General features: G+C 46.9%; 1 protein-coding gene across 1 annotated transcript in view; it reads left to right on the top strand.

The window, feature by feature from the left end:
- KIF4A (kinesin family member 4A) overlaps window positions 1-20165 on the top strand; it is a 105369-nt gene that overhangs the window by 41581 nt on the left and 43623 nt on the right. Inside the window, exons 15-22 of the mRNA XM_088444992.1 lie at window positions 6827-7006; window positions 7688-7791; window positions 8673-8817; window positions 13356-13466; window positions 13539-13622; window positions 13706-13819; window positions 14153-14305; window positions 14704-14798. Coding sequence (XP_088301118.1) covers window positions 6827-7006; window positions 7688-7791; window positions 8673-8817; window positions 13356-13466; window positions 13539-13622; window positions 13706-13819; window positions 14153-14305; window positions 14704-14798 — 986 coding nt within the window. The remainder of the gene's footprint in view (window positions 1-6826; window positions 7007-7687; window positions 7792-8672; window positions 8818-13355; window positions 13467-13538; window positions 13623-13705; window positions 13820-14152; window positions 14306-14703; window positions 14799-20165) is intronic.

Below are 20165 nucleotides of genomic sequence, written 5' to 3'. Positions count from 1 at the left end.
ATCCTAGATATTCAGGCTGATGAACCAGTTCATAGTAAGAAGACCCCAGTATTTAAACACCACTGGAAAGTGGCCAAAACTGAGTTTCCTATATCTGAACAGCTCACTGAGCTTATGGAAGAGGCATGGGGTAACCCGAACAAACTGTTTTATGTGAATAACAGAATAACATTGTTGTATCTTTTTCCACCTTCTGTATGTACAAAGTGGGAGGTACCCTCTACTGTGTATGCTCATGTGACACATTTAATCAGAAATGCTACATTGCCTATTCCGTCAGCAGCTTCTCTGAAGGATCCCACAGATGAAAATATTGTCTTAAGACATGCTTCAATTTTTCTGTCATCTGGAGCTGTTAATTCGTCCAGCTATGGCTGGAGCCTGGGAAGCCAAAGCTGTTAAATGGATGAGGGCATTAGAAGAATCTCTACCAGAGAACAGATGATGTATATCACCCATATACAGGAAGCGGCTTCCTATCTGGGAGAAACTGCAGTAGATGCTGGAATTTTAGTTTCTAAGGCATCAGCAGCTTCAATAGTGGCACGCAGGGCCTTTTGGTTAAGATCCTGGAAAGCTGATACATGTTCAAATGTGGCCCTGGAAGGCTTACCTTTCTATAGAAAGGTAATTTTTGGAGCAATGTTAGATAAAATAATAGCTACTCTGGTGGCTTCAAAGAAAGTAGCTCTGCCATCTTCGGTTACAAAGTAGGTCTGCCCTCTTCGGCTACAATAAAGTCTAGACAGGTTTTTTTTACGGTCCTTCCGTCCTCGGGGATGAGCAAGGGAACAGTCTTCCTCTAAGCCGTCTAGTTTATGCAAGACGACAAACTGAGAAGTATGGGCCGGCAAGAGTTCCAGCTTCTAAACCGAACGACAAACCCTCGGCCTGATGGGGCGGGCCTCCTCCTGGGGGGCAACCCAGGTTGGGAGGCCGACTTCTTACATTTGCAGATTACTGGTGTCAGACAAGATGCCTGGGTCTAAGAAGTGGTCTCTCAGGGGTATGCTTTCACTTTCAGGAGGCATCCTCCCCAGAAATCTTTTTTGCACAGATCGTCCATCAGATGCTGTCAAGGCCTTGGCCCTTCAGGAAGCCATTCACTCCCTGCTGCAGGTGGGGGTAGTAATCCCGGTTCCTGTGTTGCAGCAAAGAAGGTGGTGTTCCAATCTATTCTAGATCTAAGAACCCTCAAGATTATCCATGTACCCAAGTTTCGTATGAAAACTCTCCGGTCAATTATTTTGGCAATGGAGCCTGGGGATTACATGGTTCCCCTAGACATTCAGGATGCATATCTGCATGTTCCTATTATGCCATCCCACCAACAATTTTTACAGTTTGCTCTGCCCTTTGGCCTAGCTACGGCTCCCTGGGTATTTACCAAAATAATGGCGGTCATGATGGCCTATCCCAGGCGTTAGGAAGACAGAATACTACCATATTTGGACGACCTTCTGATATTGGCGCAGACTCGGATTGTTTTACAAAACATCTTCAACTGACCATAGCCTGCCTACAAAAGCACGACTGGATCATCAATTGGAAGAAATCATCGCTTTCTCCAACACAGCAGATGGTACATCTGGGAGCTCTTCTGGATTCTCGGGCACAAAGGGTGTTTCTGCCAGAGCACAAGATTGCGGCCCTATCATTGTGAATACGCAAGCTGCTACATTTCCATTCTGTTAGCGATGCAAGTCCTGGCATCAATGGTATCCACCTTCAACATGGTGGGGTAAACTCAGTTCAATTCCAAACCTCTGGAAAGATTGATTCTCTCCAGGTGGAACGGACAGTATCCTCTAATAAGGTACCAGGGGATCCTTCTCACTCCAGATGTTGGTCCTTTCTCAGCCACCACGAGGGAATGACAATCTGAACAAAGGTCGCCCATTCTGGATTCCAAATTGGGTGCTTCTCACCACTTACGCTGGATGGGGGCAGTGACTGGTCATCACACCTTTCAGGGAAGATGGACAATTCAGGAAAGTCATCTGACAAACATTTTGGAACTGCGAGCAGTATACAATGCACTTATGGCGCTGGTCAGGGCGGCGGACCTGGAGAAAGGGCACTTCAGCGTGCGCCTGAAAAGGGGGCATGTCCAAGGAATAGGGGGAGTGCCTTTATGACACGTCCACTTTTCGTCATTCTTGGGGCGTGGCCGGCACTTACGGACATGCCCGGCAGCCCTCAAGTGCTGCGGTCACTGTGACTGGGTGCCGGGCGTATGTGTCTGGCATCCATTCACCGGCCGTGACCGCTGCATTGCCGGTTTACCCACCCGCAGGACACTGCGGCCCCGCGGGAGGGGACAACCTGCAGGCTGTTTCAGCGGGAGCTGCGCTGGAGGGCAAGGTGCTTTCTACCCATTAGAAATAGGGCAGAGTGTGGCGCCCCAAGGCAAGCCAGTCCAGAACCAGTTCGACAGCGTGACTACAGTGGCCTATCTCAATCATCAGGGAGGCACACAGTCATGCAGCCATGAAAGAAGAGACGAAGGTTCTGATTTGGGCAGAATGTCATCTTCTGGCAATATTCATACCGGGAGTCCTCAATTGGGAATCAGACTTTCTAAGTAGTCAGGACATGCACACTGGAGAGTGGTCTCTCTACCCGGGAGTGTTTTAAGCTCTTAGTGAACAAATTGGGTCTACCAGACATTGACCTCATGGCATCACATCACAACCACAAGGTCCCCAGGTACAGATCCAGATACCCATCAGCAGCATTCGTGGACGCACTGGCAGTAAGATGGGACTTCAAGCTTGGGATATCTCTTTCCTCCAATTTCCCTCTTCCCAAGAGTCCTCAGGAAATTCAAGCAGGAAGGCAGAACAGTAATACTAGTTGCTCCGGCTTGGCTCAGACTTCATTGGTTCACCGACATACTGAATCTATCCATAGACTGTCTGTATCCTCTTTCTCTATGGCAGGATCTGTTAACGCAGGGTCCCTGCCGGCATCCGGATTTGACGGCGTGGCTCTTGAATCTTCCATCTTAAGAGCCAAAGGTTTCTCCAGTTCAGTGATTCAGACGATGCTTAAAGCACGGAAGCCTGTCTCTGCCCGCATCTATTTCAGGGTTTGGCATTCTTTTGGTCAATTGTGTTCCAACAGAAAGTACGACCCCAAGGTGTTTAGGGTTTCCCGGGTACTGGCTTTTCTCCAGGCTGGGTTAGACCTTGGTCTCTGTCTGACCACTTTGAGAGCGCAGGTTTCTGCATGATCAGTCTGGTTCCAGAGAGAGAGTGCTTCATTACCCGATGTTATAATTTTTTTTTTCAGGGAGTTCTGAGAGTTCAGCCTCCTTTTTGTCCCACCATTAGCACCTTGGGGTCTGTCTTTGGTTCTTAAGGGGCTACAAGCTCTCCCATTTGAACCTCTAGACTCTAAATTTGAAATGGTTGACAGCGAATACACTTTCTCCTTGCTATCTCTTCTGCACGCAGTCTCTCTGATTTGTCAGCGCTCTCGTCGCTCCCCATTTTTTATTTTTCGCAAGGATAGAGCTGTTCGTTGTACAAGGGTGGGTTACCTTCCTAAGGTAGTGTTCTGTTTTCATGTAAATGAAGAAATTGTAGCTCCAGCTTTTCAGGCCCCAGACCTCTCGGTAGGTGAAGCCTCCCTTGACGTAGTTCGTGCTCTCCGTATCTATGTGGAGCGTACAAAAAATGAGAATCTGATTTTCTATGGTTTTCACAAATGAAGATGGCTAGCTAACAAGCAGCCCTTTGCTCGATGGTTAGGTATGACTTATCTCTCAGGTGTACACACAGGCTAATGTCCCAAGCACGGTGATGGCACATTCTACTGTCTGTAAGGTCACCGTGGGCATTTAGTCTTGGTGCCTCTGCTGAACAATTGTGCAAGGCAGCCACGTGGCCTTCTGTCAACACTTTTCTTAGCTTCCAGACCTTTATACTATTGCCTCTTGGGATGCTTCCTTTGGGCGACGAGTTCTCCTTTCTGCTTAGGAGTGTCCACCACCCTTAGGGGAACTGCTTTAGGACATCTCCATGGTATCCCTGTAGATCCCTACAGACCCTGAAGAAGAGTTACGGTAGACTTGCCATTGATTTACTTTTTTTTTTTTTTTGAGGTCCATAGGGCACCTACCCTGCCGCATCTGGCTGCATTGGGTATTTTTTCTTTTGGTCACGGATTCCCTCATCTTGTGTGAGTGCTTCTTGTGTACGATTGTTCTTCCTCCTGCCTTGAGGCTTGTTTACAAAACTGAAGTTCTGTGGCGGGGTATATAGAGGATGACCTGAGGCATCCTGGGGGCTGAATGCTTTAATGGTTTGGTGTCTGGATCTCTCCAACCACATTACCCCATGGTATCCCTATGGACCTCGAACAAAAAGTTATGAATGGTAAGTCTACCATAACTCTGATTATCTCACATATCATTTTCTGATTTTTCACCACGACCGGACGACTTGGGCCTTTCTTCTGAAGGTGGATCGTGTTTTCATATTAAACAGAAGATTGTGGTCCCCTTGTTTCCTGTTGAGGATCAGGATGTACGCTCACTCAATCATTCCAGTCCTTGGACATGGTTCGGAGCCTCTGAATTTATTCAACAGATCTAAGGAGTTCTGACGCACTCTCGGTTTGTGCTCTACTTCATTGTCAAGCCTGGTTGGTCTGCTTCCAAGTAAACAATTGCCCATTGGACAAATAAAATTTTTTTACCTCAGAACACCTCAAAACGTACTTTCATTTTGGGGTCGAAAAAGTGGGGTGACGACCAAAAAAACTAGCAAAATAGTCTTCTATGGGGGTCTGCAAGGATGGGTCAGGTGTTTTTGGATTGCAGGTGCATGCCGCAGGTGCGTTTTTGAATTTTTTTTAAAGTTCACTTTAGAGACATAAAAATATGCTTGCACCCATTTGCAAGTACCCCAAATTTGACTGGACTACTTATTTTCACCAAAAAATACTGCTTTATGCCATTCTTCACCACTTTTACAAAGACGCTAATAAGAAGCAATTTAAACTGCTTAAGTACCCCAGACACTTTTTTATTAGTGTTATAAGTACACATCTACATTTATTCCCTATGTTACTGCATCTTTTTTTGGGGTACAGACTGATTTCCCCAAATCTGACAGTACTTGCCGTATTCGCCGCCTTCCATTTTCGCCTGTTTAGGAATTGAATAGGGCGAAAAGTGGGGACGCGCACGGAAAGCTTTCGCCTCTGAAACAGGCAGAAAGTCAGACAGGCTAAACTTTTCCGACTATTCGCCTCTAATTGAATACGGCCCTCGTGGGGAGACGTACTAAGCCTTGGAAAGATATAAAGTACCCAACAATCTGCTAATAACTGTCACTTTACAGGCTGTGTTTGAAAGGAGAGTTGAGAGCTGATTAGTGTGTACTTTTTCCCACCAAGGCTTAATACATCTACCCCTTAGACTCAAATTTGAGCACTGTCGTTCTTTAAAAAAATATAAAATAATGTCTTAAATCTGTCTAGACCTTTTGTCCACGGGGTATAACATTTACAATCTCCCTTTGTGTCCCCAGTAGCTCCCAGGGACCTAAATTTTAGTTCTTAAAGGAATGCAAACCTCTCAATTTGAACGGTTGGACATTGTTTTTGTCTTGGAAGACCTTTTTCTGCTTGCTGTTGCTTCCTGCAAACATCCCTTTTTTTAGTTCTTCATTCCAACAGAGCATTTCTCAGGACAAAATTGTATCTATAATCTAAAATAGTTTCATGATTCTACTTAAATCAGAATTGTATTTACAGTATTTCCTCAGGATTCTGGAGAGTCTGAGAACCTTTCTCTTCACAAAGTTGATGTAGTAAGAGCCCTACAAATCTATGTTTGCAGAACAACAGAAATCAGGTGTACAGAGCTTTATTTATGATTTTAAGAATATGTTGGCCAGTCTTATGTTCATTTGAATAGAAGATGATCTCCTTTACTTATCTACCAGTCTTATCTGGTATTCTTGATCTTCAAGATATTAGTGCCCAATTGTCTAGATTAGTGGGGAATTCGTCAGCAGTGAGGCTGGGACACTTGCGAAACAGCTCTGCAAGGCAGCCACTTGGTCCTCTTTTACAAAGTTCTATTTGTTTGGTATCTTTGAATCCAGAGATGCAAGTTGTGAGATGCCGGGTTCTACATGCAGCTCAGGAGCGTTCTCTCCCATTTGGGCATCTTTGGGACGTCCCCAATGTCCAACTAACCCCACGCAATGAAGGAAAGCAAAATGTTTTACACATAAATACATTTCTCTGAATTATGTTGAGGTCACTGGACGACCTGTCTTAAGCTGGTGTACACATTGGCAGATTTTTTGGCCGATATATTTCTCGGCTAATATCTGCCCGTCGGCCAATGTGTACTAGCTATATGTCTGTGAATGACGTCGTACAGACATATTGCGACGGCTGCCGATGGCAGATATATTTGTCAATCGTGCTGTGTACGGGAGGTTAGCCAACCACCCATACACTTGCAGCAGAGGTCGCGGGGAGGGGACTGAGGCGTGACCCCTGACCAGCGGGACCTGCGACCATATGATAGATGTTGATGGTTCAGTGTGTATGAACAACCATCATCTGCAGATATACTTTTTTTAGGTGCGTGCCACGGCGCACAGTTGGGAACCACTGGAGTATATGAAGACTGATTATTTTCTGGCTATCTATGATGCTTACAAAAGGGATTGGCCTGTGTCAAACAGACCATAGCTTGATGGATCTTTTCTTATATTCAAAGTTTACCAAATTTAAAGATATATTTTTGGTCGGTGATTGAATTTTCATGTGTAGTTTTATTTTATTTTATTATTTTCAGAACCTAGACAGTGGAGAAAAACGGTCTTCTGATGGATTCACCACTCATCATGCCCTTAGACAAGCACAGCTTTCCAAGGAGCTGATCGAGCTAAATAAGGCATTGGTGCTGAAAGAAGCTTTGGCAAAACAGATGGCTCAGACTGACAGTCGGCTGGAGCCCATGCAGAGTGAATACCAGGTATACCTCATTCACAATGACTGGCAACATGTTCTGAGTATAGGAAGGAAAGGCAATTTTGACTATTTTCCAGTTTCTTTTTTCATTTATTTTTTTTATATTTTTATTAAAGTCAAAAGTAGAGGTGGACAGGTGTGGATGGGGGGGAATTGATATTTCAGAATATCAAAATTATAAAACTAAGACAGTCATATAGGCATATAGCCAAAGCAGAGTACATGCAAATACACATGGAAAACAGCAGTAAATTGGGAGCTGGGCCACCAGTAAGGGGGTTCATTTAGATTAAAGGGAGGAGGCTGGCAGCTCGCATTGGGATGTGGTGAGGGAGCACCTTTGCCCTCTGACGTATAGGTGCCAAGAATACCCCTTCATAATAGGGGAGGGGACATTGGTAGAGGATGGGACCTCCAGGGTTTTCATTTCAAAGCAGTAATTTTGTTTTTGGAATGACCTAACAAATAAGGTTGGGGGGGACGGGGAACGTGGGGTTTTCAATTTCTGGGCAATAGTGGCCCTGGCTGATATAAAAAAAAAAATGCCCAATGTCCAGTTTCATTTGTTAGCACTTTTTCTGTTTTGCTCTTAAGCTTTACTATCTGAATGGGTACTTGTTAAGACCTTTCCCCTCTAATTATTTTTGAGTTACCTTGTTAATGCAGTCTCTTATTTTGTGTGCAGAATAATATAAAAACGCTGGAAACTGAGGTGGATGCATTGCAGAAAGAGAAGGAGGAGCTAATACTGGCTCTTCATTCAGCCAAAAAAGACACCAACCAAGCCAAGTGAGTCCACTGTGGTAAACTCTTTTGGGTCAATCAAATTGCGAAGGGTGCTAGTTGCTGTTGCCACGTCGATAAAACTCAGGCAACGGCACAGCATCTCTTAACCCTTGCCCACTCCGGGCTCAAATTCGCATTATTTGCTTGGAGCCCTATGGGACTGCAAGCACTTTTATGCGAATTCAGGCTGTCTTCAAGTGCGGCCATTGTCACGATGACTTGCAACCGTAAGTAAATCACGTTTAATTGGATTTATTCCTAAGAGTATGTTGAAATTGCGATTTGAAAAGTGGTTTTCCTGTAACTTGTAAACACATTCCCCAACAAATAAACAAAATACATATTAAGGTGTCGGGTGTTATGACCCACATTTCTGATTAACTGCAAAGATGACCTGTCATTGTGAAAAGAAAATGCAGCTACAGTACTACGTTTTTTTGGGATTGCAGTTTCCTGAGCTTAAATAATTGTACGGAATGATTGTTAATCATCAAATAATTTGGTCCAGGATGCTGCAATAGGAATATTAATGGGATGTTTGGGAGCAGTGTTTTGTACCAGGTGGAATGGGTCATACTGGAAGAAATCTATATTCAGTTGAAACTGTATTTGTAATTGCACCATGTACTCCTATACATTTTGTTGTTAAAGATATTAGCACATTGCTTTTGTATTAAGCCTTCTAGGAAACATAGACCATATATCATGTCAGCCATTGAGCTAGCACATTTATTAATTTAGCTAATCTTCGCTTCTGATACATCAAAGGCGCATCTCCATTACCTTCTCAAGCTAAACACAGCAGACATGGATTGCATATAACCTATATAAGCTTATGTTAGAATTGTAAAATAAAAATTTAATTTACAACTGTATCCATGTAGATTGAGCGAACGAAGAAGAAAGAGACTACAGGAGTTAGAGGGTCAGATGACCGAGCTGAAGAAAAAGTTGAATGAGCAATCAAAGCTTCTGAAACTAAGAGAATCTACCGAGAAAAATGTTGGCAAACTCAACCAAGAGATTCAAGTAAGTGGCAGCCAAAAGTGATTAAATCATATTACTCTGTAGTCCTATAGGGGACTCTGGACCCTATGATATAGATAGCCTGGAGTTTGGCACTTAATTTAAATTCTGAACTATGGTCCTGATTCAGAGAAGACACAGGAGTGATCTATGCTGAGTCTTCGGCCGCAGTGGATTTGAGAAGTTATGTTAATAACTTTTGCAAAAAGTCCACTTCCGAATTCTCAGGACGACTGTCTTCGTCCGAAGACTCGGCATGGGATCACAATCGCGACCATCAGCCGAACCATTGCACATCTGCAGAAACCTGAGGTTGCTCAGAATGTCCTGCTGCCGAGGCCTTTTAAACTGCTTCCAACGACTCAGTCACTGGATTTGGCACGCCCTAGTAACTGAGGCAAGATACCTCAGTTTTCTATGCACCCCGTTCCCGACCGTAAACGGCCATAGTCTGTCGATCAGGCTGCAGCTTTCCCCACAATACGACCGAATCAACACCTATATTGTAAATACCTTATGTTAACAACTCCAAACATCTGCCATGATCCAGGGTTTTGCTGTCTCTTCTGTATTTTTTAGTCTACTTTCATTTACCCGTTGATTACTAACATCTGAACAGCCGCCAGGGCAGGCTGTGGAGCTACTCTTCTGGTACCTCTTTATGCTGCCTTGCGCAGCACTGCTTGATCACTGCTGCCACAAGTAGTGCCCAGACAGTCTGTGTTGCTGATGCCATCAGGGAGAGGAGTACTGCAGTTGCAATTAGCCCCGGCAACCTCATTGGGTGAATAGCTGCAGAGCCTCCAGTGTTTGGGCGGAGCATGTTTTGCATTGAAGGGGTGCATCCTCCCACATAGTAGATATGACTCTGCTGGCCTTGGTGCAAGGTGCCCAGCACATAGGAGCTACCTAATTCAGGAATGGTCTTGCTTCTGGACTTGGTGATCTACTGTAGAGGCTGGAAATCTTTTGTGATCTATCATGGCCCATAATACACACCACACAGTGTTCTATAGCAGAATAAGGTATTATACACCCCCAGATCCTCCAAATAATTTCTTCTGGCTTGTAGAAATATTAAATGGACAAAACAGTGTTATTTACTAGATTAAGGTACTCTACATATCCAGATGCTCCACTAAATTGCTGACTGCAAATATTTAATACACAGCACAGTGTTATGTAGCAGAATATGGTACTATACACCCCCAAATGCTCCTATATATTTCTGCTGGATTGTAGAAATATTAAATGCAGTGTTATGACCCAATACGTTTCTGTAGCTGCAGAAATATCCCCCTGAACCACCAGTTGTAATGATAATTGAATGAATATCCACCCCCAAATGGGTGCCCAACTATTTCTGGAGCTTTAGCTCTCTCCAGGTCTTAACACAACTCCCTCTCAGAGCTAAAGTACTAACCAATTAGCTCCTAACTATCTATAATATCTTTAACTAACTATGCTGTTTAAAAAATGATAGCAGCTGATTGGTTTCTCTCTCTCCAAGGCTTAGTACATCTACCCCTGAGTCTCTAATGAACATATCTGCTTTCTAACAACGTTAGTAGGTAATGGCAAGCAGTTATGCTGGCATAATAGAGGCTGTTACATGTGACAGCCTCGGCCAATAGTAATCAGCCTGATTCTTAATGGCTGCTGCTATCACATGTGACCGCTGTCTTCAGCACAGGAACATGACCGCCACGTCTTCATCCCAGTAAACCAATAAAAATCGGTCTGATTTTTATTGGCTGTAGCTTCTAGTCTTTTGCAGCGGACAGCATTCAAGAGTGATCTACTGGTGAAGTGGCCACCATCTACCAGAGGATCGTGATCAATGCTTTGGACACCCCTGACCTAATTGTATTCTCACAGCAGTGTTCTACCCAGAAAATTGTGCCAGCTGGCTGGGGGCCTTCACAATAATGAAATGTTGAAATCAAGACCTTAAATTCATCAGCTGGCCATTTTTGTTTTAAAGGGAGCATCCGGTAGAATGTGAGCATTATGGTCATTATAAATAAAGGAGACCGGCCTCCTAGAGCCTAGTCGAAGAAGCACAATATTTAGTAGGGAGTAGGAAATTTTGTAAATGTCGTCAGTATATAAAGTAGGGGGGAGCGGATTCGGTTCTACTCCTGTTCCTCTGTTTTAAAAACCGAATCTTATTGGCTATCCAAAACTCGTGACAGCTGATACCCAATAAGATTTGGTTTTTAAATCCGAACGGAACCGAGTAGAACCGAATCCGCTCACCCCTAATATAAAACTATATTATCTGTGACCGTGCCAGCCCGTAGGTCACGAATGTCAGGATTTGACTATACCAAACATTCCAATGGCTCCATGGCCAACGTGAACTACGCATGGGAGATGGGGCAGTCTTGATGAGTGCCTCTATCTATACTCAATGGAGTTGTAAAGTAGTCAATACAATAGATTAACCCAACAGATACATTTAGGATCCATCTCGAACTTTCCCAACACCTCCCAGAGATGCCTTCACTCTAGAGTCAAATGCCCAGGCGACGAAGAGAGACAATGGCTGCTTTTGAGGACCCCAAGGTCCAGTGTGACCTAAATTGATAGAATAGAAAATGGGACTTATGCACTTGCATTAAATCTTTTTCTGTGTCCATTGAGGGATACTGTTTGGCTGTTCTTTACAATCTACTTCTGTTAAGTTTACAATGTTAAATGTTTGGGATATTTAGTTTGTATCATTTCACTCTGTCCTGTTAGGCTTGATTAGAAAACAGTTGCCTGCAGGGAGAGGGGATATAGAGGGTGAGGAGTTTGCAGATATAAAAAGTGGCAAGTTTCTGGCTTGGCCTCTATATCTAGAAGTGTCCGCCAATGGGCTCATAGAGTATTTACTGTATGTACAAAAATACCTTTTTTTCTGGTCATCCATAGGGGACACAGGCCTTCAACACTGGGTATAGATGGCTGAGCTGGAGTCTGGGCACCAAATAGTTAAGTTTCTCTTCCCAGGTTTCCCTATACCCTGCATATATATATATATTTTTTTACCTTGGGGTATAGGTGATGACGTAGGCATCGGGCACCATGCAGTTAATTTCTTTCCCCCAGGATGCACTGGTCCCCCGCCTCCCAGCCAGGGCATCACTCAGTTTAGTGTGGTGCCCCGGCCGGAGAGGTTGGGGAGCATCGGGTTTGCAGGGGGGTCTATCAGAAGAGAAGAGCCCCATAAGTTTGGTACTGCTGACTGGAGTCAGCAGGTTTGAGCGAACAGCCCTGACTTTCCAGCAGACGTCAGGACCTCCGCTCCTACACCCCCCCCCCTGCCGGAGCCGTGTCCCGGCATAGCTGTGAGTCTCGGCGGGAGCGGCGTGTCCCTCCAATGGAGCCTTGGGATTTGGCGGTTGTCCTTCGGGCCTTGCAGGGCCCGCCTTTTGAACCACTGGGATCAGTGGATTTGAAATGGCTTACGTTTAAGACCATTTTCCTTCTGATCATTGCTTCGGCTAGAAGTGTCAGATTTGGGGGGCCTTTCGTGTCGCTCTCCATATCTGGTATTCCACCAGGACAGGGCAGTGCTTCGAACTCGCCCTGGTTTCCTTCCTAAGGTGGTGAAGTGTTTCCACATTAATGAGGAAATTGTGGTTCCAGCTTTTCTTGGGCCAGGTCTTTCAGCAGGTGAGGCCACTTTGGATGTGGTGCGAGCCCTCTGAATTTATGTGGACCGTTTGTCCTTTTTGGGTTCCATAAAAAGGGTTGGCCTGCCACAAAGCAGACTTTGGCACGATGGCTTTGTCTGACTATTTCGGAGGCCTACTCTAGGGAGGACCTTCCAGCTTCGCCTTCTGTATCTGCTCATTCTACGAGGTCTGTCGGCTCGGCGTGGTGCCTCGGCTGTACAGCTTTGTAAGGCGGCCACCTGGTCTTCAGTCCAGACCTTTGTGGTGGTATTCATTTGATACCTTCACATCTCAGGATACTTTCTTTGGGCGGCGGGTTCTCCTTTCTGTACAGGAGTGTACCCACCCTTAAGGGGAACTGCTTTGGGACATCCCCAAGGTCACCTGTGGACCCTAAGGAACCTGAAGGAGAAAAGAGGAGATATGGTAAGAACTTACCTTTTATCTCCCATTCTACGAGGTCCTTAGGGTCCGCAGGGCACCCGCCCTGTATGGTAGCTAGGATGTTGTCTGGAGTACAGTCTGTCTCCTTCCTAGCGAGAATGTGATTCTTGTATGTTCCAGACTTCCTTCTCTCTCACAGTACTCTCCTCCGGCCTCTGGCTTGCTACTAAACTGAGTGATGCCCTGGCTGGGAGGGGGGGGTATGGAGGGGGACCAGTGCATTCTGGGGGAAAGAAATTAACTGCCTGGTGCCTACTTCATCACCTATACCCCAAGGTCACCTGTGGACCCTAAGGACCTTGTAGAAAGGGAGATAACAAAGGTAAGTTCTTACCATATCATATATTCTCGCTCTAAAAAAAATATAATATAATTTTCCAACCAATTTAGATTGTAAATCTGGTTTATTATCTTGCTTTTTCTCTTCTACAGGCAATGAAAATGCAGAGAGTACAGCTAATGAGACAGATGAAGGAGGATGCAGAAAAGTTCCGCTCTTTTAAGCAACAGAAAACTAAGGAAGTGATTCAACTCAAGGAGAAGGTACTTGGGAGTACAGGAATGGTGCATATATTACACTGGGTGCTTAGTACTTAATGTGTTACAATTTTATAGGATCGGAAACGGCAGTATGAACTGCTGAAACTAGAAAGGGATTTCCAGAAGCAAGCCAATGTTCTGCGAAGGAAGACTGAAGAGGTGAGCTGTCTGCTAGTGCCTTGCCTAATTATGGATACTGTACTTCCCTAGTGTGTTGTATATTTACAGTTTTCATTTTATAGGCAGCAACTGCCAACAAGCGTTTAAAGGAAGCTCTGCAAAGACAGAAAGAAGCCATAGATAGGCGCAAAGATAACCAGAGTAAAGGAATTGAAGGGGCTTCAGCAAGAGTTAAGGTATGTAAAATGTCCATTTCTAGCTGTTTGTGGTTATGACCTTAGCCTTGTATATATATTTTGTTTCTTTGTGACAGTGTTACCTGGCTCCATGTGCAATGCTTTCAGTGCAGGTTTTCCAAAATGCAAATGTCTTAATTTAGGCATGGCATTCTTCATTGCCAGAGATTAAGATACTGTCCTTGGACTTAAGTGTGTGGTTGTAAGAAGTAGAATATGATACGCGGCCAGTGTCTACTGTTGGAAACCTGTAAGACTGATTTGTCAACAAACTTGACTTTGAGACCTGTTTAACTAATGCATTTAATAGAGTAACAATGGTTGCTTCCATAGAGCTGGCTAGCCAATGAGGTAGAGGTCCTTGTGAGTACAGAAGAAGCTCAGAGACACCTGAATGATCTTCTTGAAGACAGAAAGCTGCTGGCTCAAGATATTGCTCAGCTGAAGCAGAAAGATTCTGGAGAGCGTATACCTACTAAGATCCGCGTGAGTAATGTGTACAGCTATCATCGTACGATTTGTGAAGCTCATTAAATGGACTCTACAGGCGAAATATTCTTTGCATTATATTTTATGGCACATCTCTGCTACTAGCTTCCACTGCAATATGCCATCAAATGTAGCACATGTTTAGATAAGTAGAAGAGATACTTTGAACACTAGTCTATAAACCCCCCTGTTTAGGCTGGATGCAAGCAGCTGAGCGTTTGTGTCTACACCGTTTGAGTGGTGTATATTGCCTGCTGGGGGAAGTGTACTCTAAATAAAAATTACCATGTAATGGGAGGTGTTGTTACTGTGGAAGTATTTTGCAGTGAGTGCCTTTAGCATCATGTATTTTACAGTATTCTATGTCGTTAACGTAGTCTTGTGGATTTGTTTAGAGACGTACCTACACAGTGGCAGAACTTGAGAAGCTGGAGGCGGAATCTTCGGTCACTAAGCAGATTGAAAGCTTAGAGACAGAGATGGAGCTAAGGTAATATACTGCCACTACTTGGTTGATATAGCCTATTGGCAAGTCTGTTCTTAAGTTTTGTTGCTTAAGTGATGTTCCTGGCTCAATTTGGAAAAATCATAATAAGGAACTAATTTTATACTAACCTAGCGAAGACTTCAATAACACTTTACCTAGATACTCATACTGCAGTAGAACTGAGCACAATGGGCCTGACTCAGTACAGATCGCTATTGCAATAGCTCACGCAGTTCTGCGATGATATGCTGATTACTGCGATCGCAGCACAATATAAGGACACCCACTTCTCCTGTCTCACATCCATATACCCTGCTAGTCTGCGGGAACATCGGAGCCTCATGCACCATTACAACAGGTCAGACCTTAGAAATGGTAATGGCTAGTTTATGCTCGCCCCTGTAACTGCGTTCAAATGCACTTGTACACCTGCGTTTTTCTCACTATAACCCTAACATACCGGTGTACTTCACATCTCCTTGTATTTGTGAAGGCTTTCACATGCTCTGTGATTGCACTCTGCTCAGTGCCATATTCTGTGTCGTGTTCTCCTGCAGCTGTATCTAAGCAAAGTAGGGTCACTGTACTGCATACACTTATTTGTGAAAGCTGTCACATACTTAGTGGTTGGAATACTCCCAGTAACAAGTTTCAGCCCCCAAAACGCCGGATTTCTTTTTACCATTTTCAAGTGGCTTAGTGCTCTAAATAGGAAGCTCCCCCAGCTGTTGATTTCCATGCCACACATCTGATTAAAAGCTCTACTTTACCTATCCCTACGGCTTCCTCCTTAAAGGACTCGATGGATAGGAAGATTGAAGCTTGTCTCAAGTCTGTGTATTCTCTTACAGGAGCTATTACCCGTCCAGCAATGGCCACTGCCTGGGTGACTAAAGCCATTGAGAGCTGGGTTGGTGCTCTGGAGGAATCCTTTCCCTCGGATGCTTCCCAGGAATCATTTCCATTGGATGCTTCCCAGCAACAGCTGTCCTATATCTCCCACATCAGGGATGCAGCTTCCTATTTTGGAGATGTTGCTTTGGATACTGTGTCTCTTGGCCTCCAAAGCGTCGGGAAGCCGACTGCCTAAATATCGGCAGCCGGCTTTCCGACTGTCATATATCGGCAAGGGTGAAATGCCGAGCGTCTAGATGTAGACTCCCGCATTTCCCCGGTGCCCGACATCCCGATCGTAGTGATGCCGGGCACCGCGGGGGGGGTGGGTTAGGTTTAGGGCTCCCGGGGGGGACTTAGGGTTAGGCACCCCCTGGGAGGGTTAGGCTAGGGGGAGGGAGGGTTAGGGTTAGGCACCCCGGGGGGGACTTGGGGTTAGGCACCCCCCCGGGGGACTTAGGTTTAGGCAGCGGGGAAGGGGGTGGTTAGGCTTAGGCACTTAGAGGGGGGATTAGGGTTAGGCACTTGGGGGGGAAGTTAGGGTTAGGCACCCCTAAGGAGGGTTAGGGGGGTTAGGTTAGTAGATACTTACCTATCCACGATCGGGATTTCTAGCGCTGTCGGGCTTCCGCTGCTTCTAACTCTGCTCTTGTCGGGCTGCCGCTGACTGGAATCGATCCACCGGCCATGCAGCCGGCGGTATTTCTACTTCAGGGTCCATAGGGGGTCCACAGGGTTGACCTTTGGATATAGCTGGATCCACGGGCACCACGCAGTTAAAGCTTTGCTGCTCCCAGGATGCACTTGGGTCCGTCCTCTATACCCCGGCCACAGGCACCTCAGTTTTAGTTGGTGCCCGGCCGGAGTCGGCTCACCCTGTCGCAGTGGGGCTGCAGGAGCAGCCCCATAGCTTTATTTTAAAAGAGAAATTTTTTTATTTTTTTCTACTTTTTTTACACTTTTAGAGCGGCAGCATCAGACTGTCCTTTAGGACGTCCACGCTGCCGCTCCTTCTCCCCGCTGGCGCCGCGATGCCAGTACAGCTCTGGGGATCGCGGCGGGACCCCAGAGCCTGTACTAGCCGGGCTCTGGGGACTCCCTTGACTGCTGCCGGACGCGACGGGGATCAGGTAAGCCGCGGGTCGCCGCGTGCGGCGGCCCGCGGATACTTTCTATGCAGTCAGAAGTCTCTGGGGACAGACCGGAGGCGCTAGCGGCGGCGGCGGGCTCCCCCTCTATTGAGGAATACCCCGCGTGTCCGCTAGACCACCAGGGTAACAGGCTGGTAGCGGGACCGGCAACCCGGGGGTTTATTTTCTAGCCAGGGGAGGCAGCCTTCCCTGTCTAGCGGCTCCTCAGCTCAGCGCGCCTTTCAACAAGTAGTCTGGCGTCGCTGAGCTGCTCTTATCTTACAGCCACTCCTCCTCTGAGGTCTCCGGCGGCCATCTTTACTGGCAGGCATCGCAGACTCCCAGGCGGTATCAAGTGGACCGGTCCCCCTGTGTACCTCTCCCCTGCTAAAGGACAGTGTACACCGCGCTATAGCCCTCCCAGACACTGAATCTGGGCGGTTGATTGTAGCGGAAGGTGCAGTGAGTACTAACTTTTCTGCATTGTATGTGACTATTGCTAGTGCTGCCTGTCTGTGACTTATTCTCCTTGCTGTCAGCTTATAACTATCCCTTTCCTTCTCCTACGGCCCGGCAGATGTGTGGGGGAAGGGCGTTTTTCTGAGACCCTCACTTATATAAATCACGTATTTGTGGGATCAGTCACATACTGTTGTGTGCTACACAGTACCATATCTGGGCTGTTGTCGCATACTGGTGAGTGCGCGGGTGTTAAAACCGTAATTCCTCTGGTGATACGTATTTCTTGTGTATTTACGGTATCATGTCTGATGAGACTGAGTGCTCTGTGGCTGCTGTGCTATTTTCCTGCAGATGCTGTGCTGCTGGAGTTGATGGGGAGGACTTATCTCCGGATGGTCTGTGCGGGCGGTGCCAGCTGGTACCACCCCCCTGTATCACAGGACCCTCCTTGGGCGATGTTTTCACAGGTGCTGGCGTCTTTTGCGGACCGGTTATCGGTCCCATCAGCGCTCCCTTCTAGGGCGTTGCCTCAGCCCACCATCCCCCATTCCCTGGGTGTTCCACAAATATTGCGGTCTCCCCCCGGGGCCCAGACTGTGGGTCCTTACTCGGGGCTGCCTGTGTATGTGCAGTCTTCCCCAGTGACGCGTCAGTCTGTAGTGCCTTTGCAGAGTTTTGCTCCAACGGCTCCTCCGCCTTGGGTGGATGTTCTCTCCAGCTCCGTATAGAGTCTGGCGGCTTCATCCTCGGCGTTTCAGTCCATGTTGCAAGGTGATGTGCCACCAAGGGCGTCTAAACGTCCAGTTGTGAGTTCACTAGCTGCGCAGTTGTCAGACTCGGAAGTGTCCTCAGATGATGGAGAAATCCATGAGGACTCTGACTCTGATGCCCTGGGGCAGGAGGTGGAAGCTAAGTCCTCCATTAATGTTCCAGCCTTAGTTAGGGCGGTGCGGGCTATCCAACATGTTGAGGATGATGCGCCGGCTCCTAGGTCGAAGTTTCCTAATTTTAAAAAGGCCAAGGTGACTTCAACTGTGTTCCCCCTGTCTGATCAATTATCAGATCATATGGCGGCGGCCTGGCAATTACCCAGTAAGAGGTTCCATCCACAGAAGAGGTTGGCGGCGAACTATCCTTTTCCTGAAGCTCATTGCAGGAAATGGGAGACTCCGCCGGCGGTGGATTCCCACGTTACCCGCTTGATCAAAAGCGCGATGCTGCCATTGCCGTCTATCTCCTCTTTGAAGGATCCCACGGACAGGAAGGTGGAGACTTGTTTAAAGTCCATTTATTCTCTTTCCGGGGCGGTGGCTCGCCCGTCCATGGTTATCTCCTGGGTGGCTAAAGCCATTGAGGCATGGGCCAATGCCTTGGAGGATACCTTTCCTGATGAGGCTCTGGATATCCAGAGAGCGTTAGTGGGACAGATGCGGGATGCAGCTTCCTATATTGGGGAAGCGTCTTTGGATGCCAGCCTGCTCACTTCTAGGTTGTCGGCTGCAGCGGTGTCTGCTCGGCGCTCCCTGTGGCTGAGGTCCTGGAGGGCTGATGCAGATTCAAAAAAGGGTCTGGAGGCCTTGCCTTTTAATGGTGATTTACTATTTGGTCCGGATTTGGACAAAATAGTGGATACTTTGGCTAAGTCCAAGTCGGCTTTCCTCCCTTCGGCCTCTGCGCCGGCTAAAGTGAGGAGCTCTGCCTTTCGGTCCTTTCGGGTTCAGGGTAAGGCCAAGGGCCAGTCCTTCACGAGACATTCGGCGACCAAGGCCGCACCCAAGCCCAAGAAGCAATCATGGAGTGCTCGGCGCCCTTCTTCCAAGCAGGAGGATAAGCCTGCTGCCTGATGGGACGGGCCTCTCTCTGGGGGACCCCAGAGTGGGAGGCCGACTTCTCCAATTCGCCCAGTGTTGGCACAATACCACCACGGATGCCTGGGTTTGAGAAGTAGTCTCTCAAAGGTACGCCCTGTCTTTTCGGTTCAGGCTGCCCCACCAGTTTTTCTGTACGAGTCCTTCTCTGGACAAGACCAAAGCTGGTCAGATTCAGGTAGCTATAGAATCCTTGCTACAAGCAGGGGTCATTGTTCCCGTTCCGCAGTCTCAGCGCGGGACGGGGTGCTATTCTACTCTGTTTCTGGTACAGAAACCCAATGGTTCTCATCGCCCTATCCTGAATTTGAAGTCTCTGAACAGATACCTCGGAGTTCCCAAGTTTAGGATGGAAACGTTACGTTCCATCATTCTGGCGATGGAACCCGGGGATTATATGGTCTCCCTCGATATCCAGGTCGCCTATCTCCATGTGCCCATAGCACCGGCATATCAGCGGTATCTGAGGTTTGCTATCCTGAACCATCACTACCAATTTCGGGCGTTGCCTTTTCGGCCTTTCCACGGCTTCCGAGGGTGTTCACCAAGGTGATGGCAGTTATGGCTGCCCACCTTCGGGGTCAGGGTCTACGTCTGTTGCCGTACCTGGACGATCTTCTGCTGCTGGCGAGCTCCCCGGAGGTGCTTCTTCGACATCTCCACCTGACCATTGCTTGACTTCAAGCACATGGGTGGTTGATAAATTGGAAGAAGTCCTCCCTGATTCCATCACAGCGGATGGTTCATTTGGGAGCCCTGCTGGATTCTCGTCAGCAACGGATTTTTCTGACTCCGGAGAAGGTCTCCTCCCTGCAGCTGCGGATACACAGTTGCCTGAGCAGTTGCCGCCTGTCGGTCCATTCGGCTATGAGAGTTCTGGGGTCCATGGTGTCGACATTCAACATGGTGGAATTTGCCCAGTTCCATTCCCGGCCCCTGCAGGGGCTGATTCTATCGGAATGGAACGGGTTACCTCACCGGATCCGCTCTCAGATGCTGGTGTTGTCCCCGGAGGT

This window comes from Taudactylus pleione, unplaced genomic scaffold (genome assembly GCF_031769625.1).
Source record: "Taudactylus pleione unplaced genomic scaffold, aTauple2 ptg000375l, whole genome shotgun sequence".
In the NCBI taxonomy this organism is placed as follows: domain Eukaryota; kingdom Metazoa; phylum Chordata; class Amphibia; order Anura; family Myobatrachidae; genus Taudactylus; species Taudactylus pleione.
This window is presented reverse-complemented; position numbering and strand designations above follow the sequence as displayed.